Here is a 17,109-nt window from a genome sequence, read left to right as displayed (position 1 = left end):
AAAAAAAAAAAAGAATTAAAAAAAAAAAAAAAAGAAAGAAAGAAGAAAGGCCCACCACTCATTTACCTCTGGCTGACTATGAGGCCCTAAGCAAGGAAGAAGTGAAAGCTGAAGCTGTCTTATAAACTAACTGAAGTTTTAAGCATATATTCTCATACATACTCTCCTTGGCAAAGGATTATGGACTGACATTAAATTACACTGGGCCAGGGATGGCTCTCAGGAAGCAGATAACCCATGGGCCACATTGAGGGAATAAAATATTTACAGAATTAATCCAGGAAATTTAACAAAGAAGAAGAAATAAGAAAACAAAATAGCAAAATAGCAAAAAAAAAAAAACAACCGACAGAAAAATATTACTGTGAGGGCCAAAATTTGGTACTTACTACTCAAAGACTTTAAATTAGATCTTTTAAGTATGGTCAGAGAACCAAAAAAAAAAAAAAAAAAATTGTTTAAAGAATTAAAAGAAAGCATGAACATGATATGTCACCAAATACAGAATATCAATAAAGAGAAATTATAGATTTTAAAAAATTAACACGCTAATTGGAATTCCCATAGAAATCACTTTAAAACATGACTGAAAATATACACAACAAGAAATAAGGCCATCTCCAGTGATGCCAGGCACAAGTTCAACTCAAACCATCCTAGACTCCAGACTAGTCCTACAGACCCAGACTCTACACCTGCCCTAGCACCAGGCCAACCCTAAGCTGCAGGCCAGTTCCTATAGCCCAAGTCTCCAGAGGACCCAGGGTCTAGGCCTGCTCCAGCAGACCCAAGGTCCAGGCCCACCCCAGTGGACCCCATTGCCAAAATGAGCCACATGGACTGAGGCACCATGACCACCCTTGCAGACCCATTCCAATGCCCATGGACTCAGGACCCAGACTCATCCCTACAGACTTGGTTTAGACTTGCCCCAGCACCAGACCAGCCCCATGGACTCAGAATGCAGACCCATGTCAGTGGTCCCAGGTGCCAGGCCCATCACAACATCTGAGTGACCCCTAAAGACTCAGGCTCAAGGTTCACACTAGTATCACCTCAGCTCTTGTAGACTCAGGCTTCAGGCTGGCCCCCATGGATACAGGCTCCTGGCCCATACCCATATGCCAATCAACAAGTCCACCATGGTAGATCAGGGCTACAGGCACAACTCCACAGAACCAGGATTCAGGCCCACCTACCTGCTAACCTGGTATCAGGCCAGCTTGCCTGAGGACTCCAGCAACAAGCCAGCCATACCAGATGTTCTGCTCAGAATCTCTGAATCTGGTGAAAGTCTTTTCTAGACAAAGCCAGTATGAAAAACACTGGAATAAGGCTCCTACTGCAAATGGACAGATATCAATATAAGGCAAAAAAAGATGAGAAAACAAGAAGACATACCACCACAACAACACAGTATGCTCCCGGTAGCTGACCCCAAAGAAATGGAAATATATGAACTTCATCATTAATAATTCAAAGTAATTGTCATTGAAAGGCTCAAGGAACTTCAAGAAAATGCAGATAATTTTATAAAATCAGGAAAACAATAACTGACCAAAATGAGGAATTTAACAGAGTGAATAAAATTATTTTGAAAATTAAAAGAAATTCTGAAGCTGAAAATAAATGAATGAAGTTAAAATGCAACAGAGAGCAGCAACAACAGAATTCATCAAGCAGAAGAAATACTGTGACAGTGAAGACAAGGCATTTGAATATATACAGTCATAGGAGAAAAAAATGAAAAGAACAAAAAAATCTATAGGATATGTGGGACAAGATCAAAAGAGGAAATATTCAAAATATAGGAGTTCAAGAAGAAGAAGACAAAGACAAATGGCTTTGGGAAGATTATTAAAATAACATAAGAAAGCTTTCTAAATCTGGGAAAAGATATAAATATCCAGGTACAGGAAGGACCAAAGGTCTCCAATTAGATCAATCCAAGCAAGATTACACCAACATATAATCAAACTGTCAAAAATCAAAGACAAAGAGAGGCTCCTGAAAACAATAAGAAAAAAGAAGTAACTAATATATAAGAAAGTTTCAACAAGGCTAGTAGGAGATTTCTCAGCACAAATGTAACAGGCCTGGACAGAATAGGATGATATAATCAAAGTGGTGAAAGAAAAATACTATCAACAAATGACCCAGGAAAGCTGTTCTTCAAAAATTAAGAATGAAGACTTTCTCAGACAAACAAAAGCTGAGAGAGTGTATTATCCTCTAATGGAAGGGTCAAAGCTTACAAAATTTTAGTTAGATAGGAGTAATAAGTTCAAGAGACCTTATGGTGCAACATGATGACTATAGTTAAAAACACCAGATGTGACAGAGGTGTTGAAATTATCACACTGTGACTTCAAAAAGCTATGATGAATATGCTGAGAAATCTAATGGAATAAAGTGGGCAACATGCAAGTACAGATAAGTAATGTAATCAGAGAAACAGAAATTCTAAGATGTAATGAAAAGGAAATGCTAGAAATAAAAAACGTTATAACAGAAATGAATAATGCCTTTGATGGGCTCATTAGTAGTCTGGACATGTCTGAGGAAAGAATTAGTGAGTTTAAGGATCAGTAAATATAGAAGCATCCACAACTAAAAAGTAAAGGGAAAAAAAAAAAACTGAAAAAAAAACAGGACAAAAAATCCAAGAACTGTGAGATAAAGACAAAAGAAGTAACATGTGCATAATGGAACTGCCAAAAAAAGAACAAGAAGGAGTGGAAGAAATATTTGTAGCAATAATGACTGATAATTAATATCAGACCAAACCACAGATCCAGAAACTTAAAGGGCACTAAGCAGAATAAATGCCAAAAATATACACTTAGGAAAATTATACTTAAACCACAGAAAATCAAATAATTGTTTTAAAATCTTGAAAGAAGTTGTATTAGTTTGTTCTGCTATATAGAAATACCTAAGACTGGGTATTTATAAAAAAAGAGATTTAATTGACTCACAGTTCCTCAGGCTGTATAGGAAGCAGGACAGCATCTGCTTGGCTTCTAGGGAGGCCTCAGGAAACTTAAAATCATGGCAGAAGGTGAAAGGGAAACAGGTACATCTTACATGACAGGAGCACGACCAAGGTGGAAGGAGGTGCCACACATTTTTTAACAATCAGATCTCATGATAACTCATTCACTATCATGAGAACAGAGGGGGAAATCCACCCTTTTGATCTAATCACCTCCCACCAGGCCCTACCTCCAACATGAGAGATTATAATTCAACATGAGATTTGGGCAGTGACACAGATTCAAACCATATCAGAAGCCCAAAAAAAAAATTACCTATAGAGGATCAAGGATAAAAATTACACAGGACTCCTCCTCATACAGCACACAAGTAAAAAGAGTGGAGTTAAATATTTAAAGTATTTGGAGAAATGCCAACCTAGAATTCTGCACTCTGTGAAATTATTCTTCAGAAGTGAAGGAGAAATAAATATTTTCTCAGACAAGCAAAATTGAAGAAGTTTGTTGAGAGTAAACCTGCTTTGCAAGAAATGTTAAAGTTAAGATTTTTCAGGAACCAAAAGAAATTATATTTGTCAGACTTAGAACTTAATAAAGAAAAAAAGATAAAGTGAAGGAAAAAATTAAAACTTTCATTTTTCTTATATTTAATCTAACAGTTTGTTCAAAATGATGATAGCAGCAATGTATTCAATGATCACATCCTATAATTAGGTTTAATGAAAGAACGCAATGATACAAAAGATGAGAGGAAGGAATTAGAACTACTTTGTTAACATAAGATACTTGTACTATCTGTGAAGTAGCATATTGTTATTTGACAAATAGAGTTGGATTAGTTGTAAATGTATATTGAAAACACTGTGGTAACCACTTGAAGAAGTTTATTTAAATATTTGATTTGCTAATAAAGAAGAGAAAACAGAATCACATAAAATGTTCATTTAAGTCAAAAAAGGTAGAAAAACAGCATAATCTGAAAAAACAAGAACAAGGGAAATGAATAAAGACCAGTAATAAATATATGACAGATATTAATCCACCTCTATCAATAATCACTATAAACACCAGTGATCTAAATACACCTATCGAAAGACAGAGATTTTTGAAGAGTGGAACAAAAAACAATATTCAACAATATGTTGTCTAGAGGAAACCTGCTCTAAATATAAAGACACATATAGATTGAAAGTAAAAGGATGGAAAAAGATATCACATGTTAACGCTAATTGAAAGAAAGTAGGAGTAACTATATTAACTTCAGACAGAGCAGACATCAGGGCAAGGAAAATTATCAGGAATAAAGAGAGGCATTACATAATGATAAAGGGGTCAATGTATGTGACCAACAAAAAAGTAATAAAATACATGAGGCAACAGCTGAGAGAAATATATATGGATCCACTATTAGAGTTGAAGATTTTAACTCCTATAAGTAATAAAGACATTCTGCAAGCAGAAAATCAGTATGTACAGAGTTGAACTCAACAACACCATCAGTCACTTGGATATAATTGACATCAATACAATACTCATACAATAAAAGGACACATTTTTCTCAAGGACACTTATAACAGCCCCTAAGATAGACCATGCTCTGAGTCATAAAATACATGTTAATTGCTAATCAATTTTTTAAAATAAACATTGTACAATTTGTGCTCTCAGATCACACTGTGATGAAAATAGAAGCTACATTAGAAAGGTAAGAGAAATGCTTTCACTTTGACTCTGTCACCTCTCCACGACAATGGCATAGCACCCACCACACAGAAAGAATTTCCTTAGGCCCAAGATTTCTACAAGGGAATGAAAAGGGAGCCCATGGTGGACATCCAGCTTCCCCAGCATTCTTGGGTATTCTGCAGGAGGCCCACTTCTGTCTTGCCAAATGGGGAACATTGGAAGTATCATCAGGGATAGACTATGTGGTGTCAGCTAGAAATAGAAAGGTGGGGCCCACAGCAACCAGCACGTGAATCTTGGCTGTGGCTCTGTATTCTGGTTAGCAGAGGCACCCAACCAGAGAGATTAGCCAAAAGCATCTCTCTGCAGGAAGCACAGTTGAGAGATTTGCCAGGCTCAAGCCTTTGTCTAGCTTTGACACCCAGCATCAGAGCTCTGCATAAGGCTCTCCCAGGCTGAGAAGCAAGTCTGCATTTGGACATTGCTACAGAGTGTACCTTCTTGCCCAGCTCAACATCATTAGCTAAGCAGTAACCCAGCCTCAGAGACCTGCAAAAGGATGTATCGGGCTGGGAGGCAAGCCAATATATGAGCATATCTATGAAGCAGAACATCTGGGTCTGCCTGACACTAGCAGTTGAGCAGAGGCCCCATCAATCTTCAGAGCCCAGTCGGAGGTTCTGTCCAGACCCCACCAGGGAGGGAATCCTATGACTACACATACCTGTGGAATATAGTCTCTGACCCTGACCATTTCAAATAACATTTTCATAATTGAATTTATAGAAGGAAAAGAGAGAAAGGAAGAGCAAGCATATTTAAGAAAATAATGGCTGAAAACGTTTCAAATCTGGAAAAAGATGGCAACATACAGATACAGGAGGCTCAGAAGTCTTCAATCAAATTAAACCCAAAGAAGGGTTAACCAAGACATATCATGTTCAAACTATCAAAAATCAAAGACAAAGAATTCTCAAAGTAGCAAGAGATAAGAAACATATCATATTCGAGAGGGTTCCAATACAGCTATCAGCAGACTTCTCAGCAGATATCATGCGGGCCAGGAGGGAGTGGAATAATGTACTCAAAGTGCTGTAAACAACAACAACAACAACAAAAGGTCAACCAGGAATATTTTACCTTGCAAAGCTATTATTTTTATTATTATTTTTTTCTTGACACAAAGTCTTGCTCTTGTCGCCTAGGCTGGAGTGCAATAGCGTGATCTCAGCTCACTACAACCTCCACCTCCCGGGTTCAAGCGATTCTCCTGCCTCAGCCTCCTGAGTAGCTGGGATTACAGGCACCTGCCATCACGCCTGGCCAATTTTTGTATTTTCAGTAGAGACAGGTTTCACCATGTTGGCCAGTCTAGTCTCAAACTCCTGATCTCAGGCTATCCACCCGCCTCAGCCTCCCAAAGTGCTGGGATTACAGGCGTGAGCCACCGCGCCTGGCCCTTGCAAAGCTATTCTAAGGAAATAAGGGAAAAATTAAAACTTTCCCAGACCAAAAAAAAAAAGCTAAGGGGTCTCATCATCACTACACCTGCCTTACAGGAATCATGAAAGGGAGCTATTTAAGCTGAAACCAAAAACACAATGACACAAATTAACAACATAAAACATATAAAAGTATAAAACTTGGTGATATAAATAATACACAGTCATATTCAGAATATTCTAGTACTATAATGGTAGTACATAAAGCAATTTTATCTCTAATATAAGTGTTAGAAGAAAAACACCTATAACTACAATAAACTAAGGTATACAAATTACAAAAGATACACATTTTGACATCCAAATAACAAATAGGGGAAAAAGTAAAATGCAGACATTTTGTATTGAAAGTTAAGTTGCTATCAGCTTTCAAAGCCTGGTACAACTACAAAATATTTTATTTGTGCCTCATGGTAACCACAATACAAAAACTTATAATAGTTGCACAAAATATAAAAACTAAGAAATCAAATCATACAACCACAGAAAATCATCAAATTACAAAAGACAGTAAGAGAGGAGGAAAGAAACAAAGGATGGTTTAAAAAGAAAATAAACCACAAAACAGCAATAAGAATTCTTATATATTAATAATTACCTGGAATGTAAATTGACTACATTCTCCAATAAAAAAATTAAGTAACTAAATGGACTAGAAAACAAAATGCAACTATTTGCTGCCTACAAGACACTCGCTTCACCTTTAAGGACACATATAGACTGAAAGTGAAGGAGTGAAGAAAGATATTTCCTGAAAATAGAAGCCAAAAAGAGAAGAAATAGCATACTTAACACCAAATGTTAACAGGTATGTAGAGAAAACAAGCCCTTCATATTGTCATTGGAAGTGTAAAATAACACCGTGACCTTGTAAAAATATGTGGTCATTCATTCAAAATTTAAATATACACCTGCCATATGATCCAGCAATTCATTACTAGGCACTTACCTCTGAGAAATAAAACATATGTCAAAACAAAAAACAAAACTTGCCCACATGTTTATGGGAGTTTATTCACAATAGCCAAAACCTGAAATTGAACTAGGCAAGAAAACTTTTATCTGAAATGTTTCAGTTATTTTAGAAACAAAGCCTGGGTTTTTTAAAATAAATATTAATAATTTATGATTTTCTGTGGCTGCAATAAAAGTATAAAAGTGTTTCTTAAAATATTCTTTATACCATCTCACTGGGTGCAGTGGCTCATGCCTGTAATCCCAGCACTTTAGGAGACCAAGATGGACAGATCACTTGAGGTCAGGAGATCAAGACCAGCCTGGCCAACATAGTGAAACCCGGTCTCTACTAAAAATACAAAAATTAGCTGGGCGTGATGGCGTGTGACTGTAATCCCAGCTACTTGGGAGGCTGAGGCATGAGAATTGCTTGAACCTGGGAGGTGGAGGTTGCAGTGAGCCGAGATCCCACTACTGCACTCCAGCCTGGGTGACAGAGTGAGACTCTGTCTCAAAAAAAAAAAAAATGATTATATGGTCTCTATTTTCAAAATTACTAAAAGCAAACAAAACAAAACTTCATAGTAGATGGCAGGGTCATAGAGGGTAGCTTATCCCATGCCTCACACTCTTTTACTGCATCTGGCTCTCACATAGTGCCCTTCATGCTCTTCTTTCTTAATTTTTAATAGCTTTATTGAGGCATAATTGACATACAATAAACAATAAACTGTATGTATTTAAAATACACAATTTGGTAAGCCATTAACACAATAAGATAGTGCATATGTCACCCCAACAGTTTCCCCTGCCCCTTTGTCATCCCTCTTGCTTTTCCCTCCTCAAAACCCTCCCTCCCCCAGGCATCTACTGATCTGCTTTTTATCACTACAGATTAATTTGCATTCTCTAGAGTTTTATACACATGGAATAATACAGTATATATGCTTTCTTGTTTGACTTATTTCATTCAGCATAATTATCCTGAGATTCATCCATGTATATAAGTTATCAATCCCTTTTTTATTTCTAAATTATATTCAGTTTTATGGATATATCACAATTCATTTATCCATTCACCTATTGATGGAACTTGCAGTTTCCAGTTTTGAGCTTTTACAAATAAAGCTACTACAAACATTTACATATAAGTCTTCGTACAGACATATGCCTTCATTTCTCTTTAGTAAATACGTGAATCGTAGGGTATATGCATGTTTCACTTTTCAAGAAACTGCTAACCTGTTTTCCAAAGTGGTTGTAGCATATTACATTTCCACCCACGGGCTGAGTATTCCAGTTCCTCCATACTTTCGCTCTCTTCTTACAGTGCACTTACTGTATATCTTTCTGTATTAATGATTTCTCAAATCGTATACTTTAAATATGTCCAATACCATCCCAACGGAGAGCAGGAATCAAAACAAGTGTTTCTGCTTGTTTTATTCAGATAAGTTTTTCCCAGAAAAACTTCACGCTCCAGAGAAGAACATCTGCTCCACAGGGCCTTATTGATGCATTTCCTCAACAAGGTGGCTCTTTTCTAAATAAAAACAGATTATTTTGACATAACTATTGCCTGTATAGTTGAGAAAATGCAATATTTACCAAATATACTTCATTTTAAAGACTGGATTATGTCAACCTACCAAAATTTACTAAGCAATACAGTTGTATGTTTAGGTTATAAAATGAAATAATAAACACTTTATTTTCATTTGTCTTTAAGGGAGATTTGTTCCAAAAGAATAAATTAGTTGAGATCACTATACAACATACAACAGCAACTTCGATAAACACATCCTTTAGCCAGTGAAGTTGGTTTCAGAATTCAGTAGTTTAAGCTTTAGTAATTATTATCTAATTCATATTAGATAGAAGGAAATATACATATCTTTTTAAATTTAACTTTTATTTTAAGTTCCGGGGTACATGTGCAGGTTTGTTATATAGGTAAACCTGTGTCATGGGGGTTTGTTTTACAGATTATTTCGTGACCCAGGTATTAAGCCTAGTACCCATTAGTTATTTTTTCTCATCCTCTCCCTTCTGTCACCCTCACCCTCCAATAGGCTCCAGTGTGTTGTTTCCCTTTATGTGTTCATGTGTTCTCATCATTTAGCTCCCATTTACAAGTGAGAACAGGCGGTATTTGGTTTTCTGTTCCTGCATTAGTTTGCTAAGGATAATGGCCTCCAGCTCCTTCCGTGTTCCTGCAAAGAAAATGATCTTCTCTTTTTTATGGCTGCATAGTATTCCATGGTGTATATGTACCACATTTTATTTATCCAGTCTATTATTGATGGGCATTTAGGTGGATTCCATGTCTTTATTATTGTGAATCATGCTGCAGTGAACATATACATGCATGTGTCTTTATGACAGAATGATTTATATTCCCTTGGATATATTTCCAGTAATGGGACTGCTGGGTCAAATTGTACTTTGTTTTTATGTCTTTGAGGAATCACCACACTGTCTTCCACACTAATTGAACTAATTTACACTCCCACCCACAGTGTATAAGTGTTACTTTTTCTCTAAAACCTTATCAGCATCTGTCATTTTTTGACTTCTTAGTAATAGCCATTCTAACTGGTGTGAGATGGTATCTCGTGTTTGATTTGCATTTCTCTAATGATCAGTGATGTTGAGTTTTTCTTATCATATGCTGGTTGGCCACATGTATGTCTTATTTTGAAAAATGTCTGTTCCTGTCCTTTGTCTGCTTTTTAATGGGGATGTTTGGTTTTATCTTTGTAAATTTGTTTAAGTTTCCTACAGATGCTGGATATTAGACCTTTGTCAGATGCATAGTTTGCAAAAATTTTCTCTCATTCTGTAGGTTGTCTGTTCACTCTGTTGATTGTTTCTTTTGCTGTGCACAGAAGTTGCTTGGTTTAATTAGATCCCACTTTTCAATTTTTGTTTTTGTTGCAATTGCTTTTGGTGTCTTTGTCATGAAATATTTGCTGATTTCTATATCCAGAATGGTATTATCTAGTTTGTACGGGAGATACATAGATATAGATATAGATATTCAAATGTAGACAAAGAAATAAATATAATAAATAAGGATCTTCTTAATGTCATGTCACCTCTCTGATCCTATACATGGACAAAGTGCAATTATGCAGCAACGTTATACGTATGCATGCCATTCTCTACCATCTTCAAGATAAAATCCTAAATATCTAGCTAGATAGCACCTATCCTTCCAACAAAATTTTCTACAGCTCTCCTTCTTCCACTCCAAAATGAACCATAACAAACTCCTGAAATGTTAGCTCTCTGATATTCTGAAACTGTATGGCACTATGAATTTGCCTACATTATTAACAATTTTTTTACATTCTATTCACATTTAACATGCACTTCTTTGTCTTCCTCAATAGCCTGAAAATTCCTTGAGTGCAGAGACCATTTCTTTTCTGTCTTTTTATCTACTAATGCAGAGCATAGATTACAGGGTATAGAATAGGCATTCAATAAATGGTCAGTGAAGAAATAAACTTGTTTATTATATCAAAAATTGTATCATCTCCAGAATGGTTTATTCCTGTTGGGATCCTGACAAATCTGCAGTTCTGACTGTCTTTGTAATGATCCTACTATGCTGAAAAGATCAACATTTATATAAACCTTTTACTTTTAAAAACAATGTTTTACTTTAATATACTTGTCAATGATGCATATGGATAATTTCCAATGACCAAATGATTATTTTTCTCTATTGCAGGTGTCTTACGCTTTAGTAGTAAACATCATAAGTGCCTGTATTTCAGTGATTGGTCTGCTTTTACTATCAATTGAGTTTATAAAATATAGTAAAAGTTCAAAAAATCCTCTTTGGCCACATGTAAGTACCAGGTTTCTGTGAGAATCTCATCACAATTTTAGAATTATGTGTTAAATATTTACTAAGTGATCAGAGTACTTAAGTACAATGCAAGTCATGGAAGTAACCCTCACCGTTAGTTTACCTCATGGTATATGCATCTATTAAAAATGTGAATCAAACTACGAGTTATATTTCTAAACCCAAGACCACCCAAAACCTCAAGTAAACAAATGAAAGGTATTATAAATATTAATAGATGCATTTTGAGTGACTAAGCATTACATTCAATTCTGGACCCACCTGATAGCCATGATATTTTTATAATGGGCAGCCCAGTTCATTCCAGGTTCCTGCATCTCTGAGGTCAGTTCTCCCAGGCCTTAAAAGATCAAGCTTGTTATAGCAAGACTTGGTCTTCCAAGAAGGAACTGGCATACTCATGTACCTATGATACCCAGGGGTTTATGTTCAATGTCAGGGCTGTAGTTTACAAAAAGAATAAAGCTGAACTCTGTACATGTATGTCATTTTGAATGCATGAGTACTCAGTTCTATATCGTTCATGGGACATTTTTGCACTGCCTGCTTTGAGTCTGTCAGTTGTTCAGCAGGTCTGTGGGAGTCTAAGTGTGTTCACATTTGCATTTCAGTATCTGTGTATATCTATGTTCCCATTCATGTGGAACTGTGGACATATGTGCATTTATCCATACATGTTTGTTGGTGTATAGAGAAGGGGCTAGGAGGGCAAGAAGGTGGAAGTCAGTGCTAAGCAAGTTGTGTAGAAATTGAAGCGTAAGGGCCAAAGTCTTCTCTAGGATTTCTGTCCTTCTGCTCTATCCCATCTGCCCAGGGCTTGATGAAGGGCAAAATAGTGGGGACTTTTACCAATACTTAGAAATCAACTTTTCTGAATTGAACCCATTAGATATTGCCTATATTTAAATTCCTAACTCATTAAGTAAACTCTCCTTACTTCAACATCCAAAACTCTTGGTTAATTATCTAGTTGCAAAGAATACACCAGTTTGCATTTTGCTGGACTTTTCTTATTTCTATGTAGCTTTGAAAGTGATTTTACAGTGAGTGCAACTGTAAACCTCCTTAGGGGACCATTTATGTCTCTGATTCAATAAAGAAATGAGTTTAGAAATTTTAAACTACTTGCTCAGAGTCACATGGCTAGTCACTTACAGAACATTTTTTCTAATGCAGAATGGTTTTAAATTCTAAATTATCTTACCCCACAAAATTGAGCTTTTACAAAAATCAATTCAGTGGCACATCAAAGAATCATTTGGCTGCTGCAGAGAATGCTAATATTTTATGACACATACCCTGATGGATACCTTAAAGTGGTATCTTAAATAAATAGAAACATAAAGATGTTGCTTAAGATTATATTTGTATAACAAGAATGGCTCATTTTATTGGATTGATCTTTAATTATGATCTTAACTCTTTCATTTTTCTAATTTACCTCTTAAACTATCAATATTCATATTAGTAGGAAATCCAGAATCTTCCTTCTGAGGACCCCTCCCTGTTGACCCTCTCAAGTTATTCAAAACCACTGGGATCCAAAGGTTCAATATTGACTCCAAACCCTTAGTTAACAGAGTCATGGAGTATCTCATCAGTCCACCAGCGTGCCCTTAATTTCTGCTGCCATGGTTCAGTTACTACTAAATGATGTCATTATTTAACACTGATCTGAGTAGCCCGTGGTGACCTTGTCATAAAAGTGCGTTGAGTACTGAAGAGGCTTGGGCTCCCAATATTACAGATTCTGTATTATTGTTTCCAACTCAGCTATCCTGTCAGGATATGGATCTATTGGGGCTTATAGACAAAGGTACAATCCCAGGAGGAAATTCCTACCCCCAGGCTACATAAGCCCTTGTGTTGAGTCCAGGTGACAAGTCCAAACATTCTTTTCTTTCATTGTTTCTCTTTAGCGTCCTTTCCTATCAACAGGGCAGATCTGTATATGTTTCTCTATTAAATAAGTTCTACAACACTAAACCTCAAGGGTGTCACAATTCCATCTTCTCCAGAGATTTATTGGCCTCAGTGAAAATTTCCTGTTATTATCCACAACAATAAACAAGAAAACACAATCAATGATTCTCATCATCCATTTGGCAGAAATGTATCAGTTAATCATTATCCTCAATAATTATCAGTTGTAATTACGATTTAAAAATATTTAAAATTCTCTTGTTGAAGGTAGAGGATATGGTGGGTCGTTTTCTCTTCTGTTTTCTTCTTCAATTTTAAGATACCTTTATCAATTCTAAAGCGTTCACACAGAAAGATCTGTAAGGAATGTACATTTTCTTTTTGGGTACAGAAAACTGGTAAACTCCTTTCGGAATATCTGTTCATATTAACCATCTTGGAGTTGTTTGTCACAAGTATAGTCATCCACTGGGCATTCCAAGCAAAACATACAGGAAGATAAAGATGCAGTAAGTATCCCATTTCTCCCTTAGTACATCAGAGGATGTTGTCTTCTGTTATGAACACTATTTGAATAACTAAGGTTTTGATATGAATTAAGTATAAACAATACCACCACTAAGCTCTGATTGTAGATAACTGAGAACACTCAGCACTAACTGTCGTGTACTTACATGGGTCCCTCCACAGCTGAATAATCTTCCCTTTTATAAAAGTGTTTTGCATTACAGGATACTTTTATGTCCACACCATATGAGAGAATAAGGTAGAAGACATGTGATTTTCTGGCTCAGGTCTGTTTAATTCAACAGATATTATCCTGGAAACAAAAAGCTTTGTAGAAGTTGTTACCAGGCACGGGGATATGGGACTACTGAAGTCTGAAGCCTTTATTTCTCAAAATTTGGGAGAACAAGTCGACTATCTAAGTGTAGAAATTTAGTGTCTTCAGAAACCAAGATGTGAGAGTAATGGAGAAGTTGAAAAGATGGTAAAACCTTTTTTCAATAAAGCTATTTTCCTACTTTCTCCATTCCAACTACTTTATGTCTAAAGGAAAACTTAACCTCCATTTGACCTCAGTCTCACTAAATCAGAGAACTTCAGTGAAAGATATTCCCACCCTTTTTCCCCAGTACCCAATCAACAGGCTGAGGCTTAGGGATCTGTGAGATCACAAAAACAACTGAGAAGGAGACCAAAGTTAACACAAAGAAGAAAATGAGTTGTCCGTATATCCTAGACCACACGTGTAGAAAGGTTTAGGAAATTTCAGCTTCCTCCCCATTGTACCACTTTCTAATCTCATCTGTTTGACCCTTTGACCTGCCTTCTTACCTAGGTCTTAATCTCTTCAGGTTGCTATTCTGTGTCTTGACTTTTCCAACTGTACCTCTATAGCTTTTTTATAGGCAACACCATATATACCTACAGCTTGGTAGATGTATACCATCTATACATTGATAATAATCCAAATGTTGAATCTCCACCCTAGACCTTTCTACTGAGCTCTAGGCTCATTTTGCCAACTTCAAATGATTCCAAAGTACCTCAAATAAAACATATCTAAAACTGAACTAATCATCTCACCCACAAGAGCACCACCATCTACTTGGCTGCCCTGGCCAGGGAGCTGAGAAATACTCTCAAATTGAAACTGTCTGAGAATCCTTTTTATATGATCCCCTAAATGTACTTCAATTCTGCCCTCTGTTTCTTCATCTCCCCAAATGAAAGTTTAAACAGGCAACACTCACCACATGAAAGCCTGATATTCTAGCACAACATTCATTTCTGCAATAAATTAGCCCAATCTACTTTCTTGACTTCATTTCCTACCACTCACTCCCATAAACGCTGTGCTCCAGCCTCACCGATTTACTTATCATTCCATATAGATGCCTTGTTAAGTTTACTATCTTAATTTACAAATAGCTTTGTTTAGGAATCTCTATTTTGAATTAACCGGATAAAATGAATTAGGAGGGAGAGGAATTTATCATATAGATTTCTTTTCTCGTATTTCCCACTTTCTCTTGACACTCAGAAGCTACATCTTCATTTGTACTGCAAAAGTCATTTGCTTTTCAAAACATGTGAATTAGCTATAATTAGGGTATTGAAAACCTGTTATCTGGATCACTAACTTCCTTTCAATGAATTTTCTCTAAGTAAGGTGTTAAAATGGGGAGCTGAAGTTCCATCTAAAGGTATTCAAACTCAAAATCTCAAAAAAATATGGCTCTACCTAAAAGCAAAGTAAACAAAAACACACCACACACACACACACACACACACACACACACACACACACACACACAGGTCTTATTCTTAATTCTTCTCTGAATAAAGTAAAAAGAGAACAAACATGGATTGGGTATATAAGAACATATAGATTTCTACTCCAACTAAATAGAATTTAAACTGATAGGTATTCAATGCTATACTTAATAATGCAATCAAGTTTGAGTAGAAAACAATATGTCCTTTATGATCGGTCATTGTCTTGGGGACTGTCTTGTCATATGGCATTGTCTTTGGCTTTCAATCTATAGAAACAAAAAAGAAGGGAGGATGGAAACCAGGGAGAAAGGGAGAGAGGACAAAGAAAGAAACAAAAAGTATCAAAAGCATGTGGTTTAATTTAAAAATCTCGCCTGGTGGGGTGGTTCACACCCATAATTCCAGCACTTTGAGAGGCTAAGGCAGGGGAATTGCTTGAGCTCAGGATTTCGAGACCAACCTGGGCAACACAGTGAGACCCCATCTCAAATAAAATAAAATAGAAAAAATTACCCAGGAGTGGTGGCACATACCTGCAGTCCTATAGCTAGTTAGGAGGGGAAGGAGGGCTTGAGCCCAGGAATTCAGGGTTACAGTGAGCGATGATAGTGCCACTGCACTCCAGGCTGGGTGACAGATAGAGACCTCATCTCTAAAAAATAAATAAATAAAATAAAAATCTCAATGATGAGAATACTTCTATTAGAATTATTTCCAAAATTCTACCCCAAATTTTATAGTTCTTTATTTTAGAGTGTATTAATGATCAGTGTACTGATATCTAACTTAACCTCAGGTTCATGGCGGAAGGAGATCCTTTTTCTACATATTAAAGAAACCATCAGTGAGCTCAGTCAAGGACGAAAGTTTAGTGACAAATGAAGAACTTCATTCTGTTCAAGAGGCTTCTTGGAAAATGTAATTTCATTAAATCCATCTCAGTATTCTCTTTCCCCTATTTCATTAATAAAATTAAAATTGATGAATGTGGTTATTTTGTCTATGTGGGGAACTGTGCATGAATTTATCTCGGTTTGAATAGGGTCAGCCTGAGTTAAGAGATTCTTCCATATCAGAGAAATTCTATGAATGGGCACATGTTTCTAGAGTAGAATCTATACCTAAAATTGATAATGATGTAATAAATGCTAACTCGAGAAAATTATTTCATTGTGAGAAGGAGACTTCACATAAATGATAAATAATCCCATTGCTTGTGAAGGCTTCTTTGCTGATTAGCTCTAAACACTACTTCTAATTATTTCCTTCTCACTGGATATTATTAAAACAGGCATAGCTTACATACAGTGAAGAAGGTATATTACAATTAGCCATATCTTTATGTTATTGAGACTACATGAATTAATAGCTACTGGATTTATTTTGTCTAGAAAGTCCAGCTCCCAAAACGTTACGTATTTTTGCCTATAATTTTACACTGTGGCTTATCACACTCAAATTTTAAGTAAATTATCTTAGAAATGTTTTGTTGTGTCTATAAGGATGCTTCCTATTTTTAAACTTTTCTTTGATGTCCATACTCCACTCCCCCTTCCCTCCCTCCACGAGCAATTGTTCCACTTTATAAAACATGGCTATTTTATTTGTCAGTATCTCCCCAAAAATGTATGGCATTCTATTGTGGGAATGTATTTGGAATCCATGAAGATCATACACACTGATAAATTACATGCACAAATTTTGCTCCTCGCAACAGTAAGTTTTAAAGATCTATCCATGTTGCTATCAGTACCTCTATCAGTTGATTTTAAATGCTGCCTTAAAGTCTGTGCCATGTACCCAGCACATTTATACATTCGCTGCCCCAGGAATGGGCAACTGGGTCCCCCCATCTTGCCCCTTAAGTAATTTGGGGGGATAT

The 17,109-nt window shown here is 36.2% G+C and overlaps 1 protein-coding gene across 4 annotated transcripts in view; it reads left to right on the top strand.

Moving 5' to 3' along the window:
- The window catches only part of LOC108541311 (membrane-spanning 4-domains subfamily A member 8-like), a 40,708-nt gene extending 24,529 nt beyond the window's left edge, over positions 1–16,179 (top strand). For 3 of the 4 annotated variants that reach the window (XM_017890793.1, XM_017890789.1, XM_017890791.1), the window contains exons 5-7: positions 10,881–11,000; positions 13,336–13,453; positions 16,024–16,179. In XM_017890793.1, the coding sequence (XP_017746282.1) occupies positions 10,881–11,000; positions 13,336–13,446 (231 nt within the window). In that variant the 3' untranslated portion in view covers positions 13,447–13,453; positions 16,024–16,179. Of the gene's footprint in view, positions 1–10,880; positions 11,001–13,335; positions 13,454–13,756; positions 13,914–16,023 lie in introns of those variants that run through there. The other variant, XM_017890790.1, reaches the window with a different exon arrangement.
- Positions 16,180–17,109: the final 930 nt, after the last annotated feature.

The sequence above is a fragment of the Rhinopithecus bieti genome, unplaced genomic scaffold (assembly GCF_001698545.2).
Source record: "Rhinopithecus bieti isolate Rb0 unplaced genomic scaffold, ASM169854v2 scaffold_19722, whole genome shotgun sequence".
Lineage (NCBI taxonomy): Eukaryota > Metazoa > Chordata > Mammalia > Primates > Cercopithecidae > Rhinopithecus > Rhinopithecus bieti.
This window is presented reverse-complemented; position numbering and strand designations above follow the sequence as displayed.